A 12,728-nucleotide genomic window follows, 5' to 3' on the forward strand; every position below is an offset into this window, starting at 1 on the left:
TATCTATCTATCTATCTATCTATCTATCTATCTATCTATCTATCTATCTATCTTTTTATGCTTAGTCAGACCAGGCCTCACTACATAGTCCTGGCCAGCCTTGAAAACAATGTTCATGAACATGACATCATTAATGAGTTTGACTGACTCCACCAGTGTGACAGCTGAGACTTCCATTTTTAGTCCTTCTTCTTAGAGCTGCCTTGTATCTCTGTAGTAGTGACTTTCCTGTGGGTGGTTTGGGGTGTGGTTGCTGCTGTCTTAGATGTGACTATGCCTGATATCATCAGCTAGTGCATGAAAAATGTCACCTTTTGAATTGCCTTCATTACAGCCATACTTCTCTGTGTGTTTTAGTAGACGCTGACTTTGAGCAGGCAAAAGTCAATGTGAAAATTTTAAGTAAAATCAATGAAGCCACTAACTGATGTCCACACTCTCTTATTGGGAAGATTTAGGAATATGTTTGGTATTGCTGTGTTATTCCAGCACTGGAATTGTGTAGACGGCTTTCCTATAGACAGCCAGCTTGTGTTCCCCATTCTCCCTGCAGAGTCAAAGAACCATATAAGAATGTGGCACAATGAGGGAAAAACCAGAGGCTTTAATGGCTGAAATAATGAGGTGAGACTTTGGGATGTAAAAAAAAATTTTTGTAAATGAAGTATTTGGACAATAGTCATGAGACTCATTAAGCTAACAAGATGACAACCTCCTGAGACAGGTTTCCAGAGTTTCTTGGTGAGTCTTGTGAGTACAGCCATAGGCAGACTTCTGATGAAAGTTGGAATCTCTGGGGAAATTAAGAGACTAAAGAGTGAGAGTTACCCTGGGGTTGAAACTGTCATTGTCCCAGAGCGTCTTTGAGAGGGACGCACCAAGAAAGGGAAGCCTCAGCAGACCTGATGTCTTTTGTAAAGCTAGAGTTAGAATAAGCTGGCAGAACCCTGTTTCCTCAACTCTGCTTTCGAAGAACGAATTTGACTGGAAAACTCTCTCCTTTAAAAGATAGAGGGAGGGAGCACCTGGGAGGGAAAGGGAGGAGGAGGGAAAAAGGGGGGCAGGATCAGGTGTGGGATGAGACAGGGGAGAAGTATATAGGGTCAGGAAATTGAACTGAGGTGTGCAGCAGTGGGGGTTGAGGAACTGAGAACCCAACAGAGATGACATTAGCTGAAATACCCAACAAAGGGGGGAAAGAACCTGTAGAGAACATACCCAGAGGTTAGGGACAGGCCCTGGTTGAGAGATGGGACCACCCATCTCAAAAAATATTAACATAGAATTGTTCCTGTCTAAAGGAAATGCAGAGACTGAAGGAAAGGTCACCCAGAGACTGCCCCACATAGGAATCCATACCATCTGCAGACACCAAACCAGACTCTATTGCTGATGCAAAGAAGCACTTCCTGACAGAAGCCTAGTATAGGTGTTCCCTGAGAGGTTCTGCCAGAGCCTGACCAACACAGATGCAGATGATCACAACCAACCATTGGACTGAGCATGGGGACCCCAGTGGAGAAGTTAGAGAAAGTACTGAAGGAGCTGAAGGGGTAACCACATAGTAAGAACAACAATATCAACCAACCAGACCCCCCCTCCAGAGCTCCCAGGGACTAAACCACCAACAAAAGAGTACACATGGGAGGACCCATGGCTCCAGCTGCTTGTGTAGCAGAGGATGGCCTTATCGGGCATCAATGGGAGGGGAGGCCCTTGATCCTGTGGAGCCTTGATGCCCCAGTGTAGGAGAATGGTAGGGTGGTGAGGTGGGGGAGCACCCTCATAGAAGCAGGAGGAGGGGGGATGAGACAGGGGGTTTGTGGAGGGGAAACCAGGAAGGGGGATAACATTTGAAATGTAAATAAATAACATAACTAATAAAAAAGGAAAAAATAAATAATAAAAAATAAAAAAGATTTGAATAGGAACCATTCCTCAGCATGTTTTTTATGCATAGACTTTGTGGATGTTGGTTATTAATCAGAGTTCAAAATGATGTGCTTTTGGGGCCATAACCATGCTTTTTCCTGCCTGCTTTCAACAAACCCTCTGCCCTCATCCTTAACTTGCTGCCAGGGCTGTCCCGTGCTGAAAGTGCACACCGGGCAGGAAGCTTTCCATATACAGTTAACTTTCACAGTTGCACACACATCAGATCTTAAAATCATAGTTTCCCATCTACCTCCCACAAAGCCAATAAAGTAAAATAAATAAACCTTGTGTATTTTAAGGCTTTTGTATCAAGCATATCTATAGATACAACAAAGAACAAAAAAAGTAAAACAAAGGTACTTGGAAATAAATCACAGAATTACACAAGAGACGAAAGAAACAAAAAGACTAGTTTATATAGAAGAGAAGGAAGCTGATCATTTAAGGAAGAGGTAAAAATATTTTAAAGATAAAAATAGAGAGAGATAGAGGATACCAGAAATTATACTAAAATCAAGAGATAAACTGGCTTCTCAGGTGTTGGTTTGGCGTGTCTACATGTCTTTTAGAAAGATCGTATTTGGGAGAAACCAGGGCCTCTGAGCACCAGCTTCTCAGTGGTCCTTAGTGGACATATTTCTCTAAGAGCCTAAAGAATCTTAATGTGTTTCATTCATCCTAAGCTTCTCAAAACATTGTCATTGACCAGCTTTGTACACTTTTGAATTTACAACAGCTAGTCACTCCCTGTAAACCTGATCACTTCTAAGAAAGCTGTCTCAGTTAAGGCTCCCTTTGCTGTGAAGAGACACCATGACCATGACAACTCTTTTTTTTTTTAAGGTTTATTTATTTTATTTATATGAGTACACTGTAGCTGTCTTCAGACACATCAGAAGAGGGCATCTGATCTCATTACAGATGGTTATAAGTCACCATGTGGTTGTTGGGAAATTGAACTCAGGACCTCTGGAAGAGCAGTCAGTGCTCTTAATCTCTGAGCCATTTCTCCAGCCCCCATGACAACTCTTATAAGGAAACATTTAATTGCGGCTGGCTTACAGTTCAGAGGTTCAGTTCATTATTGCCATGGTGAGCAGCGTGGCCGCACCTGGGCAAGCATGGTGCTGAGAGCCCTACATCTGGATCAGCAGGCAGCAGGAAGACAGTGAGACACTGGGCCTGGCTTGAGCATCTGAGACCCCAAAGCCCACCTCTTGTGACACACTTCCTCCAACAAGGCCACACCTCCTTATAGTGAGTCTATGGAGGCCATTTTTATTCAAACCACCAGGGCAGCTGTTTTGGGTCAGATCATTTGACCTGTTCTTTCAGTTGTTCTCAGAATAGTTTTCAATGATTTTAAAATGGGTTTGTCTATATGGGGAAGAAACTCCATGCAATATGAGTTTTCGAATTAACCTTTATTACAATGTTGTATAAATTAATGAGATTTAATGATATTTTCATATGTGTATCTGTCATGATTAGTCATGTCTACTATCCTTGACACCTCCGCCATTGTCTCTTAGCATCCTTCCTAGACCATAGAAGTGCTCTGAATTTATTTGTTTTCTTCTCCTCCACACCTCCCCTTCTAGTGATCTGTACTCCATTGTGTACTTTTGTAAGACTGTCTTATTCTTTTCCATAAGTATGTGAGAATGTGTGATATTTGTCTTGCTGTGTCTGGTTTGTTTCACTCAAGTGCATTCTGGAAACTTCTGAGGCACTTTGTTTGACCTGCAAAAAGTAAAATTAACATGTTATATCTTCTACAAAAAAATATTGTCTTAATTAGAGTTTCATTGCTTTGAAGAGACACCATGACAATTTATAAAGGACAACATTTAATTGGGACTGGCTTACAGGTTCAAAGGTTCAGTCCATTATCATTATGGCAGGTAGCATGGCAGCATCTAGGCAGGTATGATGTTATAGTTTGTATATGCTCAGTCCAGGGAGTGGCACTATTAGAAGGTGTGGCCCTGTTGGAATGTGCCCTTGTTGGAGTAGGTGTGTCGCTGTGGGCGTGGGCTTTAAGATCCTTATCCTAGCTTCCTGGAAGTGAGTATTCTGCTAGTCGCCTTCAGATGAAGATGTAGAACTTTCAGCTCTGCCTGTACCATGCCTGCCTAGATGCTGCCATGCTCCCACCTTGATGAAAATGGACTGAACCTCTGAATCTGTAAGCCATCCCCAATTAAATGATGTCCTTTATAAGACCTGCCTTGGTCTAGTGTCTGCGCACAGCAGTAAAACCTTAACTAAGACACATGGCACTGGCAGAGCTGAGAATTCTACCTCTTGTTCTGAAGCTAGCTAGAAGAAAACTGGCTTCCAGGCAGCTGAAATAAGGTCTTAAAGCCCACCTCCACAGTGGTACACTTCCTCCAACAAGGCCACACCTACTCCAACAAGGCCACACCTTCTAATAGTGCCACTCCCTGGGCCAAGCAAATACAAACTACAATTACCAAATGTCAAATGTGACAACTAAAAAGCTCTTAAAGAAAACAGGAAAGGATGCTCCTCACCTGGCCTTTTCTAATGGATTACTAAATATGACAAAGAATAAGTGAGCTGCAACATATAAAAAGGCAGGCTATAGTCTATTACACTGAAAAAAATAAATCGAGAATGATGGTCAAGAGATTAAATGATTTATTCATCAGTCCAAACAACTGAAGAAAATGTCCACAGAGCGTACATTTGACAATGCTCTGGAGTCTGAATATATCAAAATATCTCGCAACACCAAAATAAAAATTCTGTGATTTGAAAGGGGGCAGGAGATGAGGATTTGTGTTATAGCAGAATAAGAAGCTATTCTGTATAAGAAGCTATAGGTCCTTGCTTCCACAAAGCAGTCCATTGGGCAGTTCTTAGACTCAGATCCTCTGTGAGGTTCCAGAAAACAGAGGCTGCCATACGAAGACCCATGGAAACCTCACAAAGACATTCTGACACAGTGCCCATCCCACAGTGCCACACAGTGTGCAGGAAGAGCATAGAGTCAATGCCATGGACTCAGCTTCTCCCTACATCGAGGGAGACAAGACTGGAGTTGGCTCTAATGTTTCAGCTTTTGTGTGGACTTTCTGGATAGAAACACACACATCATGCATCTAGACCAGGACCAGAGGAGCTGTCTGGTGTTACTCTGAGTAGCAGGACACTACCAGGTCCATTGGACAGGAATTAGCGCACGATGAAGAGCTTCCTGGAGAATCTGGCAAAGTTGTCTTATCACTAAACGGACTCTGAAAGTTCAGAGTGGACTCATTAGTTCCCAGAATAAAGCTGAAGAGGCCAAGAAGTGTGTGAAGAAAGACTGATTAGTGAAATTTCAGATGTCTGGATCCCAAATAAGTTCACAAGAAATATGAAGAGACATTGGGGATACCCAAGCCAGAAGATTCAGGCTAATATCCTAATCCAATGTGAAAGAGATGGTATATATTCTGTGTGGCATCATAGTTGGCAGATGATGCTGAATGAAACCAGTAAAATGGCTCTGCAGTCAAAAGCACCTGCAGCACAAGCCTGCTGAGCAAATTTTGATCCCCAGATCCCATATACACGTGGAGAGGAGAACTGACTCCATACATTGACGTCAGGCACACATAATCATGACAAATAAAATTAAAAGAAACAAAGTTCAAGACATCCAAAGAACTCAAGAACACCAGGCCTAAACATGGGAATAATTTGATCAAAGACACAGCCAGCAGTCTGAGAGAGCTGGAAGACACTAAGGCAGAGAGAAGCCAAGGCAGAGATAGGCTGGGGTCAGCCAGGGCTGGGCCCAACACGACTCTGCAGCCACAGACAGGAGTTTCCCTGTGACAGCACTGAGGGAGTTTAAGATCATACAAAGCCAGCATCAGTCTGAATGTAGTTGGAGTATGAAGCATTGTAGAACTGGGGGCAGCTTATAAGATGCAGAGCAAAAAATGAAGAGTTCTTCCCTCCCTCACTCCATCTCTCACTCCATGTATCCTTCCTTCCTTCCTTCCTTCCTTCCTTCCTTCCTTCCTTCCTTCCCTCCCTCCCTCCCTCCCTCCCTCCCTCCCTCCCTCCCTCCCTCCCTCCTTCCTTCCTTCCTTCCTTCCTTTCTTCTCTTTTTCTTTTCTTTTCTTTTTTTTCTGAGACAGAGTTTCTCTGTGTAGCCCTAGCTGTCCTGGAACTCACTCTAGACCAGGCTGGCCTCAAACTCAGAAGTCCGCCTGCCTCTGCCTCCCAAGTGCTGGGATTAAAGGCATGCACCACCACTGCCAGGCCTTTCTCTTTTTCTTAAACACTGTCCATTTCAGAATGAACATGGCTCTGTACCCTGGGCTGAGAGAAGAGCCTGGCCTCTATCTCTCCTGTTTAAGGGGCTTGAGTCAGCTTTACTGATCCAATATCTCTCTCTCTCTGTGACATGTGGGTTTGCACAAAAGGTCTTCACTCTAACCTGGCTCGGTATTTAAAACCTTCATCAAGAAAGGAAACAGTATAATCACTTTAATATTTTTTAAAGATTTTGGTCTGGAGTTGGGTCAGCTTTGTATTAGCAAATCCAAGGACCGTTTGCAGTTACTGAAGCTGCTCGATGGCCTTTCTTATTAGTAACTTTTAATAACCCTCATATTTAATATAATGGTGCCAAGTATTGGAATTACAATGAATCTATATTTACTAAGTACAATTTGCCTTTAGTTTTTTTAGTACATAGATCTTTTGTAATAAAATAGAAAAAGATCAAACTATATTGTTTGTACTTCATACATTTTGATCCTATAAAAATTGTTAATTTAACATCAATAAATAAACATTAACTTACTTATGCTTGAAAATATTAAGTGTATGATTATGATGAACCCTTTTCCACCAGGAAAAGAACTTCAAGAATAAATAGTGATATAGCAACCACTTCCTATACTCAAAGGTCTAAGTTGTGGCAGCAGATGGACCATGATGTTTAGGGCTCTTGTCCAGCACACAAGGCTGTGGGTTTGATTCCAGCCTTGGATTCCAAGCCTAAATCCTTGTCTTATGCTTCTAAGACCATCCTGGTCCTCAGTCTGGTGAGATCTTAGAGTATGGTAGAGCCTTTCATGGCTCTTGCTTGAGTGTTCATCAGTGTGCTAGGGTCCTGGATAGCCAATGGCCGCCAAAGCAACCTCAAGCCAGTGGTTTTAGGAGCTGGTGGCTTCTGATTCTGTTGTCTCATTAGCAAGAATAATAAGGAAGCCCAGACAGAGAATGAGTGGGATGGACAGAGAGTAGAGTAGTAGAAGAGGTTCTGGGAAAGGAATACCCTGCACTTTTTAATTGCACATAGAAAGTAATTTTCTTAACTAGTTTTGAATCACATACATGATTATTGCGAAGTTTTATATATTCAAGCTATTTTTTTTACTGTCTCTTACAATGGTCTTATAGCCATCTTCACAGTCTGTCCTGAGTTAAATGTCCCCATATTTTCCTTGGTGTTTGTGATGGTTGGTTTTAATGTCAAGTTGGCCTGGGCTGACCCCTGTGATTCCTCCATAATGGTGAACTATATCCTGAGATGTTGATTGTAAAAGAAACCCTTTCTCCTGTATTTTATCCCAGTAATAGGAAACAAAATGAGGGCAAACTTGGTTTGGAGAAGCAGGGCCATTGTTGTGATAACTTCGACTAGCTAGCTTCTAAGTCTTTGGAAGGACTGTTTTGTGGAATGTAGAGAAGTTTGGGCTGAAAAAACCACTGAGGGTTATAGCCAGAGTTTGCAACAGAACAATCCTGGGAAATGACAGTAGAGGCTCAGGTCATGGGATTTCATAGGGGACAATGACTCTATCAGAAACTGGGATAGGGCCATTCCAGTGATAAAGAATCTGACTTTATTTGGCCTCTGTCTCAAGGACCCAGAGGAGGTTGAACTGAGAGACAACGGACTTAGGCTGTAATAGAGAGATCAGCATCACCACATAGAAGCCTGCAGCCCTGGGAGAACGGGAGAAGGGTCCTGAGGGAAATCCTGATTATTCGGAGGCATCTTGTGAAAATCCAAATAATTTAATGAGAGAAAGCTTAAGCCAAGGGGATCCCTGCTCCTCCAAGCAACTTCATAGGTGCAATGTTTCCCCAGGGTCAGTGCACAGAAGCTGTTATACTGTGGATCAAGGGACGAGCTACATCTTGAGCTGGCAGCAGAACATTGCAGTGTCATAAGTCACAGCCTAATGCACTGGCTCTGAAGGCAATGGTGCAAGACTGAGGGATCATGAGAGCAGTAGAGGCCGGGCACTGTGTCCATGCCTACCAGACACACAGAAGCTTTCTCACTTCTGTGCTAGGTGAAGACAGTTGTGTTTTATTTTTGCGACATTTTCAAAACTGCAGGAAACTTGAAGTTTTCATCAGGACATCCATACCTATTCCTTCTCACCCAGCTCCTTCAAGTGTTCTCCTCACATGTGACAGGACATATCTGCTAAGCTGTATCAGGAATTCCAGGTAAGACCTTCTCTCCTACCCAGAGTATATCAGCAGTTGTACTTTCTGCAAACTTTGCCTTTTCACAAGTGCTGTGCACATTTGCCTTTTCTAAGGGAAATCTCCACACTACCCTCCCCCACCCAACTGCCCAGATACGGATACAGCACCCAGGCTGCAGCCAGTGCCTTCCTCAGCCCCCATGACTGACATTGCCTGCTCCCAGATGACATGGGGGTAATCAGGATGGCTTCAGCCAAATACATGTGCAGTCAAGGGTTGGCAATGCATGACAATAGTGGAAGCCTTGGTTCTCCTGTTAAGCCACCTGTGACTGATGTCTTCTCTAGAGCTGCTGATGAACCAGGAAAAGGACAGAGCAGTAGACACTTCCATGGATGCAACATATTCTACTAAACCTAATCAGTAGGCTGCATGTTTGGCATCCAGTGAGGTTTGAGGGATTATGTTTGGCCACACACTTGAGCTCTCTCTCTCCTAGTTGACTCTGTAGAAAACTCTGGCTCAGAGCTAGGTTTCCAGGCTGATTGATGTCTGAGGGAGATCACAGATAATTGCTTTGGTTTATCTAATCTCCAATCGTCCAGCAAGGGCTCATCATCACACACTGACCATCTCTGTACCCAGAGGAAGAGGACCTGCTTCTACGCATGCATTTGCAGAGGGGAAAAGAACAGAAGAATAAAGAAATGAAGTCAAGGTCTCTAGGAACAGTAGTTTATAAAAACCTGAAACTCAAGTGTTTTACATTAAATGTGCTCCTCAATAGAGGAAAACTGTCCAGTGGAGTTGGTAGAATTATTTTTTAACTTAAAAAAGGCTCTCAAGAAAAATAAATGGAATCTATACTGAGAAAGTATATGAGGTGAATTAGCATTAAAAAAAGAGACTCAGAATATCAGCAGGACATGTGTTAATGATTAAAATTAAAAGAATAAAACATCTACCTTCTAAACATCAAAATGTCCATAAGAGTTGATTTGCTTCAATATATGGAAAATAAGTACAGGGAACTGCTTCTCACTTGACTCCATGGAGAATTTACAAGCAAGAGAGCTTTGGCAGGTGTGTCTTCTTTCTCCTTTCTCTATTGCTTCTCTTCCCATTCTTCTTCCTTTCCCTTTCCTGTTCCTCAATTCGTTGAATTGCCAGATAGGCTGCTTCATCATCTTAATTTTCTGATAAAAGCCATGCCTCTGTAGTCAACATGGACCTGTATACACAGGTTCTGAGCCTGCCTGTTATTTCTGTCCTCTCCCTCAGCTGTGTGTGGCACTGCATCTGAACACAATTTGAGCAGACATGTCCAATCACACAAGAGTGACTCACTTCATCCTCAGGGGCTTCTCAGATGTCCCTCAGCTGAGATTGGTGGTCATCCCATTTTTCTTGCTCGTTTACACATTTGGACTCCTGGGGAACCTCTCCATCATCATGGCTGTGATGAGAGAGAGTCGGCTCCACTCTCCCATGTACTTCTTCCTGAAGAATTTGTCTTTTCTGGACATATGCTATACCTCAGCCACCATCCCCAAGGCAGTGGTTATATCCTTCACAGGCTCAGGAGTCATCTCCTATCTTGAGTGTGTAGCACAGCTTTACATAATTTTTACATTTGTATGTACTGAATGCTATCTGCTCACGACCATGGCTTATGACCGGTGTCTGGCCATCCTCAGACCACTGCTCTATGGAAACATCATGAGCCAGAACTATTGTTCTTCATTGGTGATCACTGCCTGGGTAGGTGGGGCCATCTACTCAGCCTTCCGCACTTCCAACACCTTCTCCCTCCCCTACTGTGGGCCCAATGTCATTGAGCACTTCTTCTGTGACATCCCTCCAGTCATGAGACTCTCCTGCACTGATTACCATGTCAATGAGGAGGTGGGCTTTGTGGTGAGCATCTGCACTGTCATGAGCTCCTTAGTCCTCACGGTGGTCTCCTATATTGGCATTGTGGCCACAGTTCTTCGTATCCCCTCAGTGGATGGCAGGTGGAAAGCCTTTTCTACCTGCTCCTCTCACCTGACCACGGTCATCTTGTTTTATGGAACTGGAAGCTTTGTGTACCTGAGGCCTGCCTCTCAGTACTCGCCGACCCTGGGTCGCCTGGCATCTATTTTCTACTCTGTAGTCACACCGTCTTTGAACCCAGTTGTCTATTGCCTGAGGAACAAAGATATGAAGTTTGCTCTACAGAAACTTTATTGTGGGAAGAAGTACTGAGTCCTAGAAGACTACAGTGTGTGGCTCTTAGGGTCTGATAACTATTGATGGAGTCAGGCAATTTATCCCCTCAAATTTTCTTTCCCTTCCTATGTCACTTAACATTGTTGATAAAAACAGAGGACCTGTAGGAGCCTCCCGAGTTCCTGCACTAGATACATGTAGGCAAAACACTCATACATATAAAAAATAAAAACCAAAAGCAAACAAATTCTCCACCTAATATCATTGTGGAATTCTTTTTTCCGAGCAGTACTCATTACAGGAGACAGGACTCTCAGGATTTTCCTATCACCCTTGTGTAAAGGCCACTAATATGAATTTCCATTATTTTGTAAAACCTCATTTTCCTGGACTGGTACAGGTGTATCCCCTGGAAGTGCCAAGAGTCCTGAAGCCAGCACAGCGGCCGGACACAGCTCCGTCAAAGCTGAATGCATTGCTACACTCGCTGTCCTTCTATATCCAACTTTTGGGTTTTGGTCTCTGTGTGTTGCATTCTTGGGGACTTTCTGCATTATGATTCGATTTATGTCTTTTCCTGCGAAAGATTGTGTCTGAGTCTTTTTAGGAAAATCCTAAAATTAACTCTATCTGGCCACTATTTGGAAGTCCTCCTTATGCTCTGGAGATCATTCAGCACAGATAAGCACATCCCTAGATGAACCATTACTCCAGGAATCTCCTTAGGGTAGCAGTCCCTGAGCAAACTCAAAAGTGTAATTGGTACAGGGTAAACAGACACAATTGACAAACTCTGACTGGCCAGGAGAATCGGTTACAGATTCAAGGTCTCTTCTTATTATAGGCTTAGAGTTCTCTGAAAATGTAGTTTAAAGAAAGGGGGTCATACAGGATATACTTCTGGAGATATAAAACTCAGTAAATAAGTTAGATTGACTAAAATAACCTTTTCCTACTTTATAGCATAGATGATGAAATATACAGTAAGTGGAGTTAGGTGTTAGTGTTTGCTATTTGTAAGAAGACCAGTTCAGGTATTTTTTGTTTGTCTGGAGTTCTTTAAAACTACAAACATTGCCAGCCTAAAAGCAGGCTGTCACATAATGTATGCATTTGCTTTGGCGGAGACAGTCTTTAGGTTCTTTAAATTGGAGTTATAGGGCTGATAATAAAAACAAAATCTGTTCTGTTTGTGTTTTAACTTAACTTGTAACCCTGGACATGTAATGGAGACAATCAATGACATAGTCTGTAGCACCTGGATCACCACTAGTCTTTGATCTGTGACACCTGTAAAAATAAAGCACCTGGTTGCTAGTCAGTCAGAGCTGGAGATTCCCCTGAACCCCATGGCCTGACTCACTCCCCTCTCCCCTCACCGACTCCTTATCACCTCTGCAGGCTGGCTGCCCTGTAAGCTAGGACCCCCGGTGGGGAAGGCCCCTGGCACTGGATATCCCATAAGCAACACATTTTATCATTCAAACTGTTCCTTGGATGTCAGATTGTTCTGCTAGTGCAGACACTTGAACCAACCTCTGATTTTGTTCCAAGCTGATGAACTTTAAACATTCACTTCCTTAACTTTTATCTAAATAGCAATCTTCATTCCCATGCTCTAAACATCTCTTTAATTGCCATCTCTTCTTAGTCTAGGATTCCTTCCTCCAGCCCTGTATGGAGGGTCCCAGATGTTAGGCTAATAGTTTAGGCTGAAGGACACTGCATGGACAGAGTGCAAGTGGAATCTTATAAATTATCCTCAAACAAACCATGTGGCTCCGAAGGCATGGCTTATTTCTTCTTACTTTCAGGAAGTCAGTGAAGACTCCAAGAGGCTAATTTTAGCCTTGCTTGGGACACAGGGGCCAGGTGTGGGTCACATTGACAAGTCAAAAAGTATTGATCTACTTAAACCAGTGTGATACACTCATCTGAATGTTTTAAGGGACTATATAATGATGAAAGCAAACAAACTACAGACACCCAGTCAGACACAAAGCACCAAACACATACCTACCTTTACTGTGCTGGAGACTGGGAATGGAGAGAGAGAGAGAGAGAAAGAGAGAAAGAGGGAGGGAGGGAGGGAGGGAGGGAGGGAGGGA

The 12,728-nt window shown here is 43.0% G+C and overlaps 1 protein-coding gene across 1 annotated transcript; it reads left to right on the forward strand.

Annotated features, from left to right (window-relative positions):
- Positions 1–9,729: 9,729 nt before the first annotated feature.
- Positions 9,730–10,656, forward strand: LOC114628684 (olfactory receptor 1019-like). The gene has a single exon (XM_028776637.1). The coding sequence runs from the start codon at positions 9,730–9,732 to the stop codon at positions 10,654–10,656; it is 927 nt and encodes a 308-aa protein (XP_028632470.1).
- Positions 10,657–12,728: the final 2,072 nt, after the last annotated feature.

The sequence above is a fragment of the Grammomys surdaster genome, unplaced genomic scaffold, assembly GCF_004785775.1.
Source record: "Grammomys surdaster isolate TR1022 unplaced genomic scaffold, NIH_TR_1.0 270, whole genome shotgun sequence".
Classification (NCBI taxonomy): domain Eukaryota; kingdom Metazoa; phylum Chordata; class Mammalia; order Rodentia; family Muridae; genus Grammomys; species Grammomys surdaster.

What these genes read in the sequence shown, in the direction of transcription:
- LOC114628684 (XM_028776637.1), top strand. Translation starts at nt 9,730, where the DNA reads ATGTCCAATCACACAAGAGTGACTCACTTCATCCTCAGGGGCTTCTCA.